A 19,777-nucleotide genomic window follows, 5' to 3' on the forward strand; every position below is an offset into this window, starting at 1 on the left:
ATTTTCGTGAGCTGCTGCTTACGTCAGCAATACATACAATGAACGTTTAATCAATACACAGACACGGGCGATGCGACAACGAATGTATGGTGCCGTTCATCTTGTCTCGGATATTATTCAATTCGTGATGATCGAAGGAACGATGTCTTCTTAAACAATAAACACAATGATTTGGATTACTTTTTGGTTGATGCATTTCTTTCAATTCAATTTTGCGATTTTATGGAATCTTTTTAGCAACGAATTTTTTAAAGAAAACTCTACCGATCGAGTGAAATAATTTTCTCCATTTCACAGTCAGAATAGACACACCATGTTTTGTGATTTGATTCGAAATGTACACGGCCGTTTGTGCACTGTTGCAATCACTGTATGTGAATTATTTGTCATGGTTTTTGCATACGGCTAATTGCATTTTGTGTATTTCGCTGCGGGAATTTGCTTGTTTTTTACGGGTGGAATATTTTCCTATGGACAATCGACAGATTTTTCTCTGGTTTTTCTCTTCTTTATTTCTGCTGAAAAGTAATTTTCCCGAAGTCTAATTTTTATGACACCAAAAAATGCAGTATATTTTATTTATATTTTTTGTGAAGCCAGAACATTGGGCATTAATTTAATTTCAATGGTTGAATATTTAATGCTAATACTTAAGCTTAATTGAAATTATAATTTTAAAAAAATGTTGCCTTGTTTTAGAAATGATAAAAAAAATATTTTGGTTAAATATAAAGTTTATTATTTATTTATTTATTACGAAGCCTACATTTATGCTAATATGTGTTCACAGCGAACTGAGAACATGCTGGTCATAGACCCAATACGGCATAAATTCCGCCCATGATGCGTCTTTTGCACAGAGATTACAGTCAGGGGGGGGGGATGATATAAAAGTGAGAGATGAGTTTTTACAATTAAAGTACGTTAACATCAATGGGAAAAAATCAAATGAAAAATCACAAACTAACATACGGTTAGTGCAAAAGCATTCACTGCCCTGCCTAACGCGAGCGCCATCTGTTCAGTTTGAACATGAAAACAAACAAATTGATCCATACAGAATTATAATACAACAACATCTCTATATAGAGGAAACGCTGTGGTTCGTTTTGTTCGGCATATTTTTTATACACTGCCTTCATTTCCACCGATTCATATATCGGTTGGCAGCTGGAGTCAATTTGTTTGTGTTCATGTTCGCATAGATGGCGTTTGCGTTAGGGAGAGCAATAAATGCTTTTGCACTAAAGGTATGCAAACTAAAACCTAGATTGGATAAGAAATTTCATATTAGGATATTTTATTAACGTCAAAAATACTCTTGTCAATTTTTATGATAATTTTCAATTTGCTGTTGGTGTTTTTGAAATTTCTATCTAAAATCGACTTTTTCGTTAAAATTGATTTTGAATATTTTTTTAAAAACTTATTGTTACAATTTTCTTATAATGGCATGGGTTAGATTATGATAGATCAAAGAATGTGACAGGCACACGGCAGCCAAATGATTCAACGGTCCAAAATCATTGTTCATATCAACTCTGCCAGCATTCGACGATGCCAATTAAAACATGTGAATTGACAGAGATTATACTAATAATTATAGGTAAAAATACAATCTCCATGTTTCGATTCGTTGTGAATGCGCCCAGACAAGAAGAGGGCGGCTACTTTTACTTTTGCAGAATTATGTGGCCAATACTTCGAACCTCACGGATGAAGCTCAGGCTAAATTAAAACTAACAAGCAATCCGAACATAGTGTTCGGTCATTAAAAATACGAGTAGTGACAAATGGAATTGAAAATGGTCAGTGAATGTAGTTGCGAAAAGGCTAGAAAAAATCGAAATTCTAGTGATTTTTCGATTCTAAGCGTTATCAAGAGTGTATCAACTGCATAAATTGTGGTGTACATTGATGAATTGTGATAACGTACAACACAAGCACACTGGTTCGGAGTTAGAAATATGTTCACCTAGATGTTTCATACATATAAAGCTGACATTTTGACCTGGAATGTTTTAATATTTGGACCTTTCTTGATAAAGAATAATTTCTAAAAAGTCATGTTTGTTGGACAGAGATTATACTAATAATTCCAAGTAAAAATACAATCTCCATGTTTCGATTCGTTGTGAATGTACTCAAACAAGAAGAGGGCGGCTACTTTTACTTTCTACCTGATTTCGTATACATATTGGCAAAAAGATTCATCTCCTCAAATAAAATAAAATAAAATAAAAACATGTTGACAAAGAGCAATGTTAATTTGGAATCAGTTCATTTCGAAACTCTGAACGGACCAGACGTCTTTTTACGGTTGTTTAAAGTGAAATATTATAATTTAAATTAATAAGACTTCTTATTCTGATGTAAATGGCAGAATATATTTGCAAACGTTTTCGATAAGTCTACTTATCATCTTCAGGCTTCACAACAAACTGACAAGATTTCGTGACAATATTTTAAATGTGAAAACATAATTTGAAAAGTGAAACATTGCAATGGTTTTTATTGCTTTTTTTTAAACATAAACATCAATATTTAAAAACAAAATCTAAATTGATTGAAAGTGTCAATTCTATAATAATATTCTACACAAACTCAAAACAGAAAGTATATTTCGAAACAGAAAGTATTTGGGAAAGTGAAGATCAAAGACGAACTCATACTTCAAAGAAAGAAAAGTTTCAATATTAAAAATGACCGAAGCAAACAGAAGAAAACTTAATCCAGAAGATTCTCAATCAACGAGTGAACCATCAAACACGGGATTTTGTTCAATGGACGACGATTGCATCAACAATGTTTTTGACTGGCTATCGATAGAAGATTTGTGTCGACTTAAAGTGACGTGCAAGCGTTTATACTTGCTGGCCAATGACCATTTCAACAAGACGTATGGCCAAGTGTGGGTAGGTTATGGAAACATTGGAGGTGGTATAATGAACACAACACGTAATAAATACCATAAGTCTTTCACTGCACACGCCCGCATTGTCATGCTTTTTCAAGGTGTAAAAAAAGTATCTGACATGGCATTGGTACTTAATCAAAATGTAAAACATATTTCATGTTGGTCAGGTTATTTATATGCTGATTCAGATGACATGCGCATCAGAAACAAGTTGAAAAATGTTGAAACGATTGAAGTATTTACACTATCCGACAGTTTGTTACAGCTTTTTCCGAATCTGGAGTACATATGCTTTAGTGACTTTCTAAAAATTGACGAAATATTAGGGAATTATCCGACGCTCAAACAATTTTACTGGCAATGCTGTGACGATGATATCAATATCTATCAGTTAAAAATGGAAAATTTCCTCAAGCGAAATCCAAATATAAAAGCATTTTCTTCAGATGCACCGGTTGGCACAACGAACTGGTTACTGAGTTCAGGGATTAAGTTTGATGATCTAGTATTGAATCTAAGGTGGGGAGAATATGATGATGATGAAATCATCGAAAATGTGCATTCTCTTCACAAGAATCAACAGATCAAAACATTACATCTGACAATAGGGAACGAGCAATTTTTGTCCAATCCGAGGTTTTCAACACTCAAATTTCTGGAAGGCATCAAAACTAATGCATTAGGGGATAATGATGAAATGATTGCTGCCCTAGTCTCTTTGCCAAATCTGAAATTTTTGAATTTTTCGCATAGACATCCCTTATATAAAAAACATTTTGAGCTTCTAGCCCAGAAACTTCATGTACTTGAAGAATTTCACACAAATGCTTTTCTAGGCACTGATGATATCATTCCATTCGCACGTTACTCAGCAAAACTTAAATGCATTTACATATTTGGTAATGATTTTGGTTATAAGTTGAAAAGTTCCATCGATACCCTTCAAATGTTGAATAAGGAGCGACGTCAACTGAAGAATGCATGCAAACTAACGATTTATTTGCCCGAGAAATATTACTTGTACATGAAGAACAACTCATCAACTAATAGCTACGGCCTGGTGAAAATCAAACGTACGGAATCCTATCCCATGTCGAAACATCCGTTACGACCACATTAATCAACCTAATTATTTCGAAGCGGACGATTTCAATGAATTACAATTTATTATTTTCTGAGATTATCACTAGCGACTAGCTTTTAACATACTCAATTATAACTATAATAAATAAACCAATCTAATAAAGATATCCAAATCTACAGCTTGTTATTTTTCAATTTCTACTGAAAATTTGGTTTTAATTAAAGCAAGGTTCACAGTTTAACGACTCTTTCAAGTGTCCAAATTGGTTTTTTGGATCATTGATATTTAATTTTTGTGTACGTTTGAGCTTCCACAAAAATGGACGGGATAAGGCAATACGAAACCAAAAACATCCCATTATAATGCTAAGTCTAGAAAAATTCGTCCAAATCTCTACGAAGAAATTTTCTTTCATCGAACTTTGAACTACATACCTTTGTGATTAACTGGGCTATGAAAAATTGTTTACCAGAATCTGGATTATTAAAGTATTTATTAAATAATTCAATTTCTGACGACAATTCAGTCTATTTAAACCAAAAATATAGTTGGTACAAGGACTTTTTCGACTCGAGCTTCATACCAGCGATAATGTGTCACAAGGAGGCTATAATCTGTCTGGCATTGGCTTGAATTGGGGAGATTTTTTGAACAGAGCTTATGCAGATGATTCTACGTAAAAATACAATCTCCATGTTTCGATCGATGTTCAACGTGCATACACTCAGACAAGAATAAGGCGGCTACTTTTACTTTCTACCTGATTTTGTATAAGGTAATGTTCCCTTAAACGGGACGCACTTCGACATGGTTTTTTATCTTTGACTAGTGGAAATATTTTCGAGAATGTGATATACCGTTGGAAAGAGGATGAGCAAAGGAACCTTTTTGCCTTAGACAGTTTTTTATTTACATTACAAAAAAAAATTTATCGCAAAATTTCCGACCATGACGAAAATCGGAAAAAAAAAATTTGTCTCCTTAAATGGGACACTCCGAAAAACTGAAAAATAAGCGTGAAAATGAAACAATAAGATCATATTTTAAATGTTTATTCATTGTTTATTCATTTAATCGACTTTCGGATTAAAATAAGTGACAAAAGTAATGAGTAATGATGTTTATTCGTCGCTTTCTTGATCTACGAATTCATTTTATAGTTAAGCTCATTTGGGCACACCTACACTTTATTGACAGTAGCCAAAATTGATTTATTTTTCTATGGTGTAGCTGGGGTCGAGTATGTTTCAAATATATGCCAATTTTTTCCGCACCCCACTGTGTATCCAAAAAAAGGCGACCATGAAAATCAGTGTATTGACACCAAAGGTCATATCTCCCCAGCCATGGGAGGGGACTCGTGAATATCTATCCAACGGTATACATTACATTTACATTTATTTCCATTATGTTTGAAAAACCGGTACAAGAGAAAAATTAAATTTTCGGGTCAAACAAGTAATTTTATCCCCGTTTTCTGGGCCAATGGGTGGATTTATCGTTGGAGTGAGTTGGTGAAAGTTGAAGAGCGACTCACGACGAACAAATTTGTTGTAGACAATTTTGCCGCATGTTGCCCCATCTTGCTTAACTTAAAAATGCAGAGTGTCCCATTTAAGGAAAAAGCCGAAATTTTTGCGAGTCACCAAAAAAAAAAAATTATGACGCGATATCGAAAAATGGACTTTGCAGCTTTGAAATAAACACAATTTACTAACTATTCAATATATTTACCTTCAACAAATGTTAAAAACACTTCAAACTGTGGGTGTAGGCGAATTGATCAAAAAAGTTTTGTTGTACGCAAATTTCACGACACAATTTTTTCTCACACACGCGGTACGTCTATTTTCTTCGGAATACTACCAAAAGTGAGCGTTCGTTGAGCTAATCGTTTGGTATAAATGACAGCTCGCTGTCAAACTCAGAAGTCGAAAATACTTGACTGTCCCGTTTAAGGGAGCGTCCCGTTTAAGGGAACATTACCTTACATATTGGCAAAAAAGTTCATCTCCTCAAATAAAATAAAAACCTGTTGACAAAGAGCAATGTTAATTTCGAATCAGTTCATTTCGAAATTCTAAACGGACCAGACGTCTTTTTGCGGTTGTTGAAAGTGAAATTTTGCAACGGTTTTTTGTTGTTGCTAAATTGACTGAAAGTGTCAATTCTTTTATATAATTATCTACACAAAAGCTCCATGCAAGGGGGAAATCACTAGAAAGTAATTGCAGTAATAGCAAAGTAATAGTTGAAATTCTAAAGTAATAGCAATTATTTTTTGTGTAACTATTACTTTGCTATTAACTTGCTATTATGTCCAAAAATCAACAATTACTTTGCTATTACTTTATTTTTGCTATTAGTTTGCTATTACTTTTCAGATTTGCATGGAGAAAAGTAATAGCAAATAGCAAACTAATTGCAAGCAATAGTGGCCAATAGCAAAGTAATAGCTGAGTGATTCCCCCCTTGGCTCCATGACGCCAGCTTCGCCCGGATTTTTTTTTCAAGAAATTTCAAATCTGAACACGCTATCGTGTTCTACGCAATTTGTGCTAATTATTGCTCGCTCCCCAGAATTTGTGCTGCAACTGGAGGCGAGCACAAATTCGACAAAAATTGAAAAAATGCATTTTTCGTAGATTTGAAGGTTTTGCGCCGACAATCGATTCCGAATGAAATTTTCAACATTTTTATGATCTGAGGGCTGATAATGAAAGGTCTTGACGTCCCCTAATTTGTGCCATCGACTACACAATTCGTGCTCCCACCCAGAGCGAGCACAAATTCAACAAAAATTGAAAGAAAAAAAGAATGTATGAAAATCGATATCACAATGCAACAAAGTTCATCAGCACCGCCCGGGAATAATGCTGGTAAACCATAATATGCTCGAATGGTGCTGGCAAATGCCACTTCCGGATTGTAAAAATCTTGTCTGGTGGCTGAGTACTAATCGTCAACATTTTTGAAAAAGTAGATTCTTGGTACATTCCCATGGCAAGTACATGAAATCGATTTTTTTCCGTATTAATGTAGCTCTATGACTCCTGTTCGGAAAAGTGAAACACTTTTACAATTGAGTCATGAAGTGAGTCACAATATGACTCATAATCTAGGGGATTCACGCCAAATTTTATTTAGCAAAATCTATTTGTATTATTTAAATCATGTAAAATTCACGCTAGATTTCAAATATTTTGTATTATTTCCCGAATGCGTTGTTATTGTTCATATTCACCTTGAACAATATGTTCTGGAAGTGGGTTTTGGTGGATCCTCAGGATCGTTCAAAACTGATCCCGGTTCTGGAAGTGGGTTTTGGTGGATCTTCAGGATGGATCAGACTGGGTTTGACAATGCCCTGGTCCATCCTGAGGATCCACTTCCAGAACCAGGAGCGGTTTTGAACAATCCTGAGCATCCACCAAAACCCACTTCCAGAATTTTTGAAGCGATAATGACGTCAACAGATTAGACATGGTTCTGCTGACAGTCGGTTTATTGAACAAAATTGAAATTATGCATACATATCTGTTTAATATGTTGAAACATAAACAAATTCATATTATTTGTTCATATTTTAAATATGGAAATTGGCGTGAGTCCCCTAGGTCATAATCGAAGTCATTCATTTGTCCAAAGTGAGTCAAACTTGATGTGACCGGCTTATGTGTCATAAAAGGAACGAATTAGATTCTGACTCCATTTTAGAGGCGATCGATAGTCAGTCGAATCAAAGAATCAGAATTGATATGACTCATTGAATGCGTGAGTGTATTGGAAAGTCATGACTTTCTGTTTTGCGCACCAATACTGTATGTAGATTTTTCATGACTGAAAAACCGAAAATTGAAAAATTGTCTTACAAAAATTCAAAATCGTCCATACAGCCACTGTTTTATAGTTAAAACGATCTCATAGCGTTCCATTGAGCATATCTCAATAATTTGAATTGATAAAACATGCGAGTTAAAAACAAGACCGTTCTTGAGTTTTTAGTTACTTAATCTATTTTGTTGTTTCACAACAAACTATTTTTTGGCGCACTACATGAAATGTATTTCATTAAAGTAACTTTGAAGTAATATATTTATTTGTAAAATAAATTACAAGATCTTGGTTAAAAAAAGTATCTAAAAAAAAGCAAATTTGCGAGCGCAAAAACCTAATATATTTACAGCGAGCGCTAAAGCATAACAGGCCTATTAGCATGCAAACTCCGTATAAGTAGGCCTGTTATGCTTTTGCGCTCGCTGTAAATATATTAAATTTTTGCGCTCGCAAATTTGCTGTTCGCCTTTTGACTAAAAAATTTCTGTGTTTGTGTTCTGCGCACAGGTTTTGTAGGAAAGGTTTTTCTTCTCAGGCCGTCATATAGATTTTCAATATTGGACCTAATTAAAATGTGTGGAAATCTATTGTGGAAATGCGCCTAATTCTATTTTTTTGGCATTAAAAATGTTTTTTTTTGGGGAAATGAATGAAATATAAAAAGTCGCATAAATCTTCTTGTTTATGAACTTATCGGATAGGTTTTGAAGCATTTTGCTGTTGAATGATGTCGACTGACCTTAGGAATTTTTAAAAACCAGTCGTAATACTGGTCCGTCGGAGTCAAATCTAATTTGGTGGCCAGCGTGACTGTTGTGAATTTCTCGTTGTTCCAAATAAATCCACAACCCGACACTGCTGCTTCATAACGAATGTTTGGTTCGATTGCAATTGGTTGCTTGAGAACGGCGTGATATTCACCACCTCCGGTTGATGTCATTATAAGGCTCTGTAGAAGTTCGGTTCCATCGTAAATTGTTATACGCTCGTTATTGTCAATAGAAATTCTAGAAATTCCGCTGCAATGAATTGCGATCAACATAAGACTTTTAGTTGACGTGAAGAATGATGAAAGTGCTAGGAGCCGACGGAAATAAGAACGGCCAACAATAGTTCGGCGATCACAAACCAATGTACGTGCAGCTGCACCCAAATCTGAATTGTCCAAAAGACCACTGTAGTCAGCCATAAACTGCACGAATTGTTCCTTGTTCAATTCGGCAAACGGAATACAACCGATTGATTGTCCCAGTTGAGCTTTGAGATTTGCTGGAGTTCCCGTAGCCGTGCAGTATACGACTACGAAGGGCGCGTAGTTGGATTACGCGAGGCACGTAGAGCCTTTTTGACAGCTTATAAAGACAGCGAATAGATTATTAGTGCTATTAAGTATCCACAGTTTTTTGTTGTTAATAGTCATTTGAAATTTATGTTAATAATTCGAATTGTTGAAAAATATTTTTAATTCAATCAAAATATCGTAAAAAATCATCTCACATAATTTTTGTAATCTATCAGAATCGATTTGCATTAGTCAAGTTTGTATACTGGAGAAGTGCCTCCTTAAAGAAGCTCTTCAACTACACTTCAATTTTTTCCAAGAAAATGCGGCCGAAATTGAGGACAAAAAACCAAACTTCTGCAAATGCGATCAACATGAAACTTTCAGAATCTTATTTTTTCTCCAAAAAATGAAACCTCAGAAAGTTTGAAGCCAATCAGAATCGATTAACGGGTACCTCCCATACAAAATTGTCCAAGAATCGGTAATTTTAGTCAAAATTTCATAAAATTTTGTATGGGAGGTACCCGTAAATCGATTCCGATTGGTTTCAAAATTTCAGAATCTTATTTTTCTCCCAGAAAGTTTGAAGCCAATCGGAGTCGATTTACAGGTACTCCCCCTACAAAAGTGTCAATTTTTTGACGTTTTTCTTAGGGCAAGTACCCCAGGGTCAAATCGAGAATGGCTTATCTTCGAACTTAAACTAAGTTTATTGGATACAAAACTTTTGACGACGACAACGACGACAACGACAACGAAGACGGCACACAAACGGAAAAGTGTCTCAAAAAGTTTTCTACGCGTTTCATGAGTTTTTATGATGATCCAAGCTAATTTTGCGAAAAAAGTTTTCGGGACCAATTCCTATACTTTCCTTTGACACGTTGTGTACGGAAAAGTAATATTTTGGTCAAAAATAAAGTCAAGGATATTTTATTAACCTCAAAAATACTCTTGTCAATTTTTATGATAATTTTTAATTATTTTTTATTGGTGTTTTTGTTTTAATTTTCTAAATGTCTATCTAAAATCAACTTTTTCCTCATAATTTATTTTGAATATTTTTTTAAAACTTATATTGTTGCATGCTCTCTGTAATGGCATGGGTTAAATCAACAAGAGGAAACTATACATACTTTTTCTTGACCAACAACAAGATATTTGACAAAGAGGGCGCTTTCTTATGGACATTTCTATGTACTGCTGTTGGCACCCTCTTTGGAATGTTTTAAGAACTAAGAGAGTTTCCTATCATTGGGTTAAATTATGTTAGATTAAAGAATGTGACAGGCACACGGCAGCCGAATGATTCAACGGTCCAAAATCATTGTTCATATCAACTCTGCCAGCATTCGACAATGCCAATTAAAACATGTGAATTGAAATAATTGAAGCTAAGGATTGCAACTTGCAAACATGACAACGTCGGCTACCAAAAAGCAGAAAAATGTTATAGAGAATTTATTGATTTATTTAGAAATATTATTATTTCATAAATATTGTTGCACTGTAAATTAAGTAATAGCTTCGATCACATGAATGCACACACGGAAGAAAGGTTTAGATATTCGCTACGCCCAATTTTTTTTTCTTGAAAAAAACCAAAATTTGACATTTCTCAGACAAAATTTATTTCGGCGCCTCCATTTTACATACATTATGGAGGTTCGAAAAATAAATTTTGTCTGAGAAATCTCAAATTTTGGTTTTTTTTCAAGGAAAAAGAATTGGGCATAGCGAATATTTAAACCTTTCTTCCGTGTGTGTGTGTGTGTGTGACTCCAATACGAACAGAAAAGCATTGTTTTCAAAGCACATACGAAATTTAATCAATTTGGCTCTCATTTAAGATGGTTTGAATTGTAGCACATTCAATTAATATCGATAGAATACATTTTGCTATGGTTTTGGCTGATAGCCAACTTAGCATTTTTTACAACACATCGACATTTGTCCTATGATATTGATCGATTGAGACTCCAAATCATAAATTATGATTCATAATACATTGTTTAAATTGTATCATATTTTTTTTGGGGAAATTAAAGGCTATTTTACTTGTCAAAGACACCAAATCTACTGAATTGTTCGAAATGATCTAATGAAATTTACTTTGATGCAAATCAATTTTTTTCCTTGTTTAAAAAAACTTTTCAACCCTAAATTTATTTTCGGCAATTTAAATTTTCAACAATTGTCTTTGAATTCTTTTAAACCAATTTCATATCAATTTAAATCGATAAAAAAAATTATCGTCGATGAAAAAATCCCGTATGGTATATTTTCCTTTTTATTCAAATTTAGCGGTTTTGTTGTGCTTATGGAAAAATTGTGTTCAGTGACAATTAAATAATGTCATTCTGCACTGCAGAATTTCCAGTCGAAATTCTTTTATATTTGAATTAAATCCTATTCAGATTTTGAATGAATGATTCACTAGTTTTTTTTTAAGGTAGTCATTTTGTTCTAGCATGTGAAAGAAAAAAAATATGTCGTTATTTTATTCATTGCTCATTTCCATTCACAATTTTTAAGACGATAAAATTTAGAACTTCTGAGAAAAAAATTATCAAAACTATCATAGTAGAAAAAATTGTATTAATTTTGAAGCAATTTTTGAATGTGATTTGATTTGATTTGACCTCACATCAAGTATTGCTCTATTTTCAATAATTTTTTGAACCAATGTTTTTCATTAACGGTAATAAATTTCCGAAGAAATCCTTATTTGTCATGCTTATTTTTTACTGTTTTTCTTCTGTATTTCTGAAGCTCCAATGGCGCTTTCTGTTTCGCTCTCAAAATCGGTCTTCTTAGGAATAATTGTTTGAAAAACATTTTTTTTTTAAATTATGAAATATTTTCTAAATCATCCTTTTGAGGACTATTGTTCGGTTTGAGTCGATTTTCAATGTTACAAACATTGTTTTTTCTTCGATTTTACAATCGGAATCAGTTTATGTGTATCGAAATTTTAGTTTTCACAATTCATGTGTCGATTAAACTAATCAAATGTACATTACTTGAATGTTGAAAGAGTGCAAAAAAAACACTAAAAACTAGAAAGAAATGGTTACAAAAAAAACAAAATTTAACGTAAGTCTACGTTTATTCGTCATATTCGTCATGCAGTTCTCTTGCGTTAATCCGTTGCCTTGAAATATTCAGCATTTGTTCGACGAGCTCAGCGAATGGTTTGCTGTCGTCAAATTCGGTTCCGAGAAGATTGTGTTTGTTACACATGAATCCATTTCCGAAGATGACCTATTCAAATTATATTTAGTTTAGTTGATTGGCATTTCAAAATTTTATTCAAATTTCATTACCGAAGTTTTCCAGAAACGTGTTTGAAGCAGGCGGCGATACAGCGAATCGGCATCCTTTGTAATTTGATGTACGTTCACTTGATGATCAACAAAGTCAAGCATTTCGTTGGTTCTGAAGTTGCATTTTCCACACGTGCTGGGGAATGTGTGGTTTGGATCGGCCAAATGGTTTAAAAATTCATGCAAATCAATGATCGACTGACAACATCCGGCGACGATTTTCACGCTGGAAATGAAACAAATTCAAACTTGATATTAAATTTCAGAATTGAATTGTTCTTTTCGATCAAATTCTGTTCAATTGAAAAATCGCAACAAAAAATTCAATTAGACAAATCCACAAAATAAGCTACTAACCTGTGACTATCGAAGAACGTTTCGTACTTGATTTGCATTCGATGATCGTGGATAATGTGGCTCTTAATTTCGCCTAATGTTTCGCACACCTTCACACAGTATGCGCACTTGTGTTTCTTGTGTATGTCGATGGCGAGGAGTTTGTTCAATGTTTCATCGGTGAATCGATTTGGATTGTTGTCGATGCTTCGCAACACGAGTTCATGTTCGATTTTCATGTGATCTGCCAGATCATGGCCGGTATAATCGCAAAGTGCGCATTTTTTGTTGTCTAAAACGCTGGTAATGATGAGTGGTTTCTGTGAATGAACTTCGTCGTGATGGCGCTTCACTTCATAGAACGATGCAATGAGATCACAGTAGAAGCATGACACAAATTCGATGGCATAAAATTGGAATGGCCTAACGGCTGGTGTATTTGCATGTGTCAAAAACCAGTGAGCATGAACATCGTTGACACTCATGAAAGCTACGCTGGCCGACTGGTTAGCATCACGACAAGTGGCACAATAGTACACAATGTTTGTGTCAAAAGTCAAATTTTGTACGGAGAATTCCTTGTAATTATGAATCCGGCTGACATCATGCATGTATGCGTGGCCGAGTTTCACGGCAATTTCATGCATCGGATGATCTCGATTGAAGTGCTCGATTAGAGCGCTCCTTGTTTTCGGCATTTGATTGCATAGTTTACAGTTCAACGATCGTCGTAATACAAACTTCTTCTTTTCAACCGGCGTAAAGCAGCTTGTCACACCATCAACGATGGTCCTCTTTACCATTTTAACGACCTCAAAATCGAGGTAATACGATTTATGTGCCTTAATAAAGTGATCGTTTGCTTCGTTGGAATGTTCAAAACGTGCATCACACACATTACACTGAAACCAAATGGTGCACTCTTGCTTCTCGATCTCGCCTTGTCCGTGTTTCTTGATATACCGATACGTTAGCTTAGCGCCTTGTAGTTGGACATGACCGCTGTACGGATAGAGAATGCGTGCCTTCTCGCCATAGTGAAAGCGGGCCATGTGTTGCAGCATGTCATATTCGTATCCAGTCACCATTTCGCACAAACAGCACTTGTACAAATGTCCGCCGTGCAATTGGAAATGATTGCAAATATTGGTGATGAGCTGTCGATTCTTTTTTTCAATCATTTTATCGCAATGTGGACACATGAACGATGTATGGGTGCTGTGATATTGCTGAAAGTGCCTTTTGAATTCATTCCCATTGACATATTCACCGCTGCAATTTTCGATGCTGCAAACAAATCGATTTTGTTCCGCCACAAAGGCGAACGGTTCAATGGACCAGGTCAACGCTTCAAGATCCGGCAGAAGAGTTACACTTAGAATATTTCGATTGAAGTTGGGATCGAGAGCGTTGTGTTGATGCTCCATAAAATGTGCCGTCATCCTTGACTTGTGCACTTGAATGTAATTACACCATTTGCACATATGCGCTTTTACAACACGGCTACAGCTGTCAGTGTCGAAAATATCGGTGACTTTGTTCACAGGACAATTTCCATGCGCCTCTTTGGCCGATTGTGGCGTTCGACATTCCGTGCAATAGAATTGCATTTCGTTGGTATGCTTCAGCACATGCTCTTTCCAACTGTCATAGGTCATTGAGGTTAAATTCTTTTCACATAAGAAACAAAACGCATTGATCAATCCATCTTTGCATATCGAGCAATCACTTCGGCGTAACATTCGCGGAACCATATGTGGTGACAGACGCGATACGAACACATTCGATGTGTCAACTGGTTGCTCGGTGTTGTAGTTTTTGGGTGTGCCATTATCAATATAGACACTGGGTATGGTATCGTTTTGATAAAGAACAAACTGGGATTGAATACTTTGAACTGAAGTGTCGCATACTCGATCCAATTGATCGCATTCAGGCACACCGTCTTCTGGACGCGAGTCGTTTGTTACCTGTTGATCGATATCTGAGGAAGAGAGACAATTGATTGATGAATTTTGTATGGAAAATTGATAAAGAAGAACGATTTTTTTAGATTGAAAAGAAAAGACGAATGAAAAACAGCCAAAGACATGAGATCCGTCATTCAATAAACTCAACATACCTTCCTCCATTTTGACTTCTTTTCCACCCTCATTTTCACATTCTTTTCCTCCATCGTTACCACCTTCTTCCTCTTCGCCTTCGTGTCCGTCTTCTTTTCCATCCCGTTCTCTACTTTCTTCCATTTCTCGTGATATCTTCCGCTTTTTGCTCCTCCCATCACCTACTTCCAATGCTTCGGCTTCTTTACGCTTTAGTAAATTCAGCTCGCATTGCATCGGAGCAGAAGCTTCGAATCCCAAAAACGGTACTTCTTCCGAACTAGTGGAACTGTCCACCTGCGAGCAATTGCTGATTGTCTCTTCTTCAGGCAAATTGGTTTCGCTTTTTAAAGCTGGTTCGGTACTGTGTTCATTTTCAGGTGTAGCTAATGGACTTTCTGGAGTCACAACCTGATTGCTCTCTGGAGATTCATCACGATTTTTGGATTCATCCATATTTACTGAACTTGAGGCTATCTCGTCAGTTTGTTCATTTGTCACCTTTTCAACGGCATTACTTTGTTCATTTATGACCTTTTCAACGGTGTCAGTATGTCCATTTTCTACCTTTTCAGTGTCGTCAGTATGTCCATTTTCGACCGTTTCAATATCATCAGCTCGTTCATTTGTGTTGTTGGGCATTTCTTCATTAGCGTTGCTTAGAATTTCCGCTATAGCCGCTTCGATGCTTTCTTCCACTGTTTGTGTCTTTTCAACGGCTGAAGCTACCTCAACAACCGGTGTTTCTTCTTTGACTGATGCATCCGTCGAACTGGTGTTTGAATCATTGGTTGTAACACTGATGAGAAGAACGTCACTTGAATCGTCTGGACTAGTTTCATTTGCATTGTCGGCCGCAGCATTCAGCGATGCTAAATAAACCAGTTGGGCCTTTCGCAACGTTTCATTCATTCTAAATGAGACAGAAAATAGGGCATTTACTTTGGAAGACACAAAAACACTTTGTTTTCTTCTTCATTGGAAATGATTATGTTTACTTTGGAATGCGTTTGTTTAGCGTGTCTTAATCAACGGCGATTTGTTTAGTTTATCACAATTGACTGTACTGTGTACAGTGCCAAAAAAGTAACACATTTGTTTATTATTCGCATCAAATATTTAAATAAACAAAACTGATTCGCAATGCGATGGATGAACAAATTCAACGAAAAAGAGTAAATCGAGATATGTGCCGATAATTTGGTTGTTTTTCAATAGCCGACTAACAGAGAATAAAAAATGTTGCATTCACTTACCGATTTTTGAGTACTTCAAAAAAACACGAAGCAAATGCTGGATTCATTGGCGGTGTCGTTGCCTCGAAAGCCGCAACCGTTTTTTCAATCTCACTCTCAATGCCGACCTCGTACATGAGCAGAATCTGATCGAGATTTTCCTTCATATCCTCCATTATGCTAACGATTGAAAAAAATGGAATAAAAAAACATGGTCTTAGTTCATTTTGCACAATCATTCTGGTTGACAGGACAAAGAATTTATTAAAAACCATGGCTTTTGGCGAGTAATGCTGCCTGTGTGACTTCCAATCACACTTTTGCTTTTCTTCTTTAGGTCTAGTGAATGCGCAATTTTTTCCTGACACTTGATTTTCCCTTTCTGACACTTTTCTTCGCCTTTTTCTCTCTCTAACGCATTTATTCGTAGCGTAAAACATCAAATAGCCTAGAATATATGTCCACACTTACCTAACAAATCGCTATTTCACAATAGTTTAATCCGATTGCATGCACTTGTTATCACGGTCACAATTTGGCTCTTTTTTCGATCAGTTTTTCACTATTTTTTTGTCGTATCAAAATGCAAAATTCACAATATTTCTATTACACTCAGAAAAAAATAACTGTTGTCGTAGTAATTGATTTCTATAGAATTTTCGGTTTTCAAACAAATTTCGTGTATGTAATATGGATCGTTCAATACACCATGCAACCAGCACCATGCAAACTCCATTTGATAATGAAAATTATGCAAAGACATGCGACGACTTGATGCTGTTCCGCTTACCAAACACAAGGCGCTACAAACACATAGACAGCTGTTTGAGTCAATACGTTAGCGCCAATTTGTGAACTGTCAAAGTGCTGAATATGACAATCGGTCGAGTGTGCCAGTGATTTTAATTGTTGACACATTAAATATGCAACCAATTTAAATGGGAACGGAGAAAAAATGTTTCGGTCATGTGATGAGAAAAATTGTTCGTGAGCAAATTTTCTCTCTCAAGAAGAATGGGTGCTACAATGTAGAATTGTTACATATTTGTAGGGTGTGATTTTTGTCGAATTTAGTCTTTGGTTGGAATAAAAAGAAGAGAAAAAAAAGAAGAAGGAGGATATAAGTACCGTGAAAGCCGGAAAGAGATGGAAAAATTGAACTCTTCGCGAGGATTCAAAGAATTGAAATTTTCAATGAAACAATTCGAAACCATCAAAAGGACTGTGAATACTGCACACTGACAAGAAAACATTTAATTTCGAAAAAGAAGATTAGATTTTATTTCCAGTACAATCAATATTGATTCTAAATCCGTTTTTTTGTTAACAAACAAAATAAAATTGATTCGGTCAATCGAGATTTAGACTTTCTTCAAGCGCAGCTAAATGCTTTGATTTATCGACCAAATCAATATGACGAGGAATGTTGAACTCCTTTCGAATCCAAACGAGTAGTTGAGCTATGAATCCCAGGCAAATTTCCTTTGTCCTGGAAACGATAGAAAATTGAATGGCCATATCTTATGTCTTATGACTGATTGAATGGTTTATGGCTTTGGTAGTGGCACTTTAAACTCTTCTTAATGCCTAATTTAGGTCTTTTAAAAAATGTTTTTTTGTCAAGTAGTTGAAAATTTTAAAATTTTATATTCATTCTTCAAACCAAGATTTTTAAAACTCCAAATTTTCACCGTGATTTACATTTTTATACTTACAATTTCTCCGATGCATTCAATTGGTCGATCATTTTGCTTGCATCGAATGGAGCTGACAACATTTGCACTTTGAGCTCATTGAATATTCCACCAACCGCTTCGACATTATTCCGAATGATGGAATCGATCTCGTTAATCCATTCGCTGTTGTTCATTTTTGCTAATTCAATCGTTGTTCAGCTGGAATTTTTTTTTAAAATTTTCGCGAAGTATTAAATTTAACGATAAATAAAATTTATTGAAAAATTTCGATAAAAAAAAAATAGAAACAAGTCAAACTCACTGCACTTTACCTCGGTTCCGTAATCGTCGAACTTCAAATCCAATGAAATTTTTTGCAAAATTAGGTTTTGTCAGTGTTTTATTTTTGATGTTATAGTTCTTTGATTGAGATAATCTCAGTAGCTCAGTACTCATGAACATTGCAATGCTTTAGCTTCGAATCGATGTTCATATGACGAATGAAAAGTGATTTTAACTGGCCAACTTTATGTGTGGTCTCAAACACAAATAAAATCGCTTTAATCTACATGAATTTCATGTCTGACTCATTCAACGTCTGTTTGTAAATGTTTTTGAAAATCTCCTGTTCAGTGCATTGAAAATTGAAAGCAGATCGTAATATAGTGGAAATGGTGCTTCTTTCGCCAAAAAATTCTTTCAGCCGTTATTTCAAATTCAAAATTTTATTGTTTCAGTTCCATTTTATTTTTGAACAAAAATTTCAAACTTTTTGTATAACAACGAATCGATTTAGGTTTTTTTTACATGAAAATATTAACCGTACTTAAAGTGAGGCTAAAACAAATTACACTAAATAGGTTCATTTTGTCCAAGTGGTCGACTGGGTAATCCAATCCCAGTAATTTCCATGAAGATACAAAATATTTGCACCTTGCAAATTATTGATCAAATTAAGCATGTTTGAAATCTGTGTTTGTTATTGGACATATTTTCACATTCAAAATAAACTTTTTGCGACTTTCAAAGCAAAATCAGTTTTTCGTAGTCAGTTTAAGCTTAGAGTTTGTAACCAGATGAGATTAGCGTCTAGAAATCGCTTCTCTGTTATTCGATAGAATAACATCAGCGCATAAATTTTACTTTAAATCGATTTTTACGTATTTATGAGGTAGCTTTGAACTTAGTATTCTATTTACTGTACGCATACTTAGGATTCAGGCGAGTCGCGATTGTTTGAATAGAATTTTTTTAATATTTTCAAATGTAAGTCAAAATTTTATGTTGAAATAATTCGGAGAATGAATGCAGAAGTAATGGAAAAATGTGTGAATCAAAATGAACCGTTGAAATCAGTTGATATGATTAGAATGGTTGAACAATCGCAATTCACCTGTGCATATCGCTTAATGGGAACATCAAAATATTTTTTTGTTTTTCAATGCCAATGCAATAACTTGCATTTTTTTTCTTATTAGAATATGAATTATTGGTTGGTTTCGATGCGACTATAGTCGTCTTGAACCAAAAATCATTCGAATCCGCTTCGTGTCATTCAGAAATCCCGAAGGTCAGCATCCAATGGATCGTCAGATCCATTTGCTTCTTCAGCATCTACACATTCGCCCTGAAAGAAACCGATTCATGCATGAACAATAATGTGTTCTTTATTTGAATTTCAAGAGAACTTACATTCTCTGGTGGACTGAATGTTGCACCGTCATTTACTGCGAGTGCAGAGCCATTTGATAACGTTGCAACTAGCGATTGAACGTCAATGTTAGCCTGAAATGTGGATAAAGTTTGTTAATTAGGTAATGAAAACCTGAACGATCTAAATCTAGCAATTGAATCAAAGAAAAAATGTTCCAAAACTATGGTTCTTTCTCCATAGGTTGCATCTAAAGCAATGAATCATTGGAAATGTGAAATGATAATGAAATACCTCATTGCCTGATGATTGCACCGTTGAATTCATC

At 35.0% G+C, this 19,777-nt stretch overlaps 1 protein-coding gene and 1 long non-coding RNA gene across 2 annotated transcripts; both read right to left on the reverse strand.

The window, feature by feature from the left end:
- Positions 1–11,811: 11,811 nt before the first annotated feature.
- Positions 11,812–16,980, reverse strand: LOC129570395 (uncharacterized). Its single transcript, XM_055449980.1, has 6 exons — positions 16,594–16,980; positions 16,144–16,302; positions 14,908–15,800; positions 12,807–14,769; positions 12,450–12,675; positions 11,812–12,387 (listed from the first exon to the last, which is right to left on the reverse strand). Exons 2-6 carry the CDS (start codon positions 16,296–16,298, stop codon positions 12,232–12,234), a joined length of 3,393 nt encoding a protein of 1,130 aa, XP_055305955.1. The 5' UTR covers positions 16,299–16,302; positions 16,594–16,980; the 3' UTR covers positions 11,812–12,231.
- A 1,524-nt stretch (positions 16,981–18,504) lies between these two features.
- LOC129570375 (uncharacterized) lies at positions 18,505–19,777 on the reverse strand. The gene is made up of 3 exons (XR_008688118.1): positions 19,744–19,777; positions 19,491–19,583; positions 18,505–19,425 (listed from the first exon to the last, which is right to left on the reverse strand). It is a non-coding gene; the product is annotated as an uncharacterized LOC129570375 (long non-coding RNA).

This window comes from Sitodiplosis mosellana, unplaced genomic scaffold, assembly GCF_009176505.1.
Source record: "Sitodiplosis mosellana isolate CC-2019 unplaced genomic scaffold, AAFC_SMos_1.0 Smas_scaffold_54, whole genome shotgun sequence".
Lineage (NCBI taxonomy): Eukaryota > Metazoa > Arthropoda > Insecta > Diptera > Cecidomyiidae > Sitodiplosis > Sitodiplosis mosellana.

Coding starts and splice junctions, on each gene's coding strand:
- LOC129570395 (XM_055449980.1), bottom strand. CDS start 16,298: ATGGAGGATATGAAGGAAAATCTCGATCAGATTCTGCTCATGTACGAG. Junction 15,801..16,143: donor TTTGAAGTACTCAAAAATCG/GTAAGTGAATGC, acceptor TGTCTCATTTAG/AATGAATGAAACGTTGCGAA. Junction 12,676..12,806: donor ACGTTCTTCGATAGTCACAG/GTTAGTAGCTTA, acceptor TTTCATTTCCAG/CGTGAAAATCGTCGCCGGAT.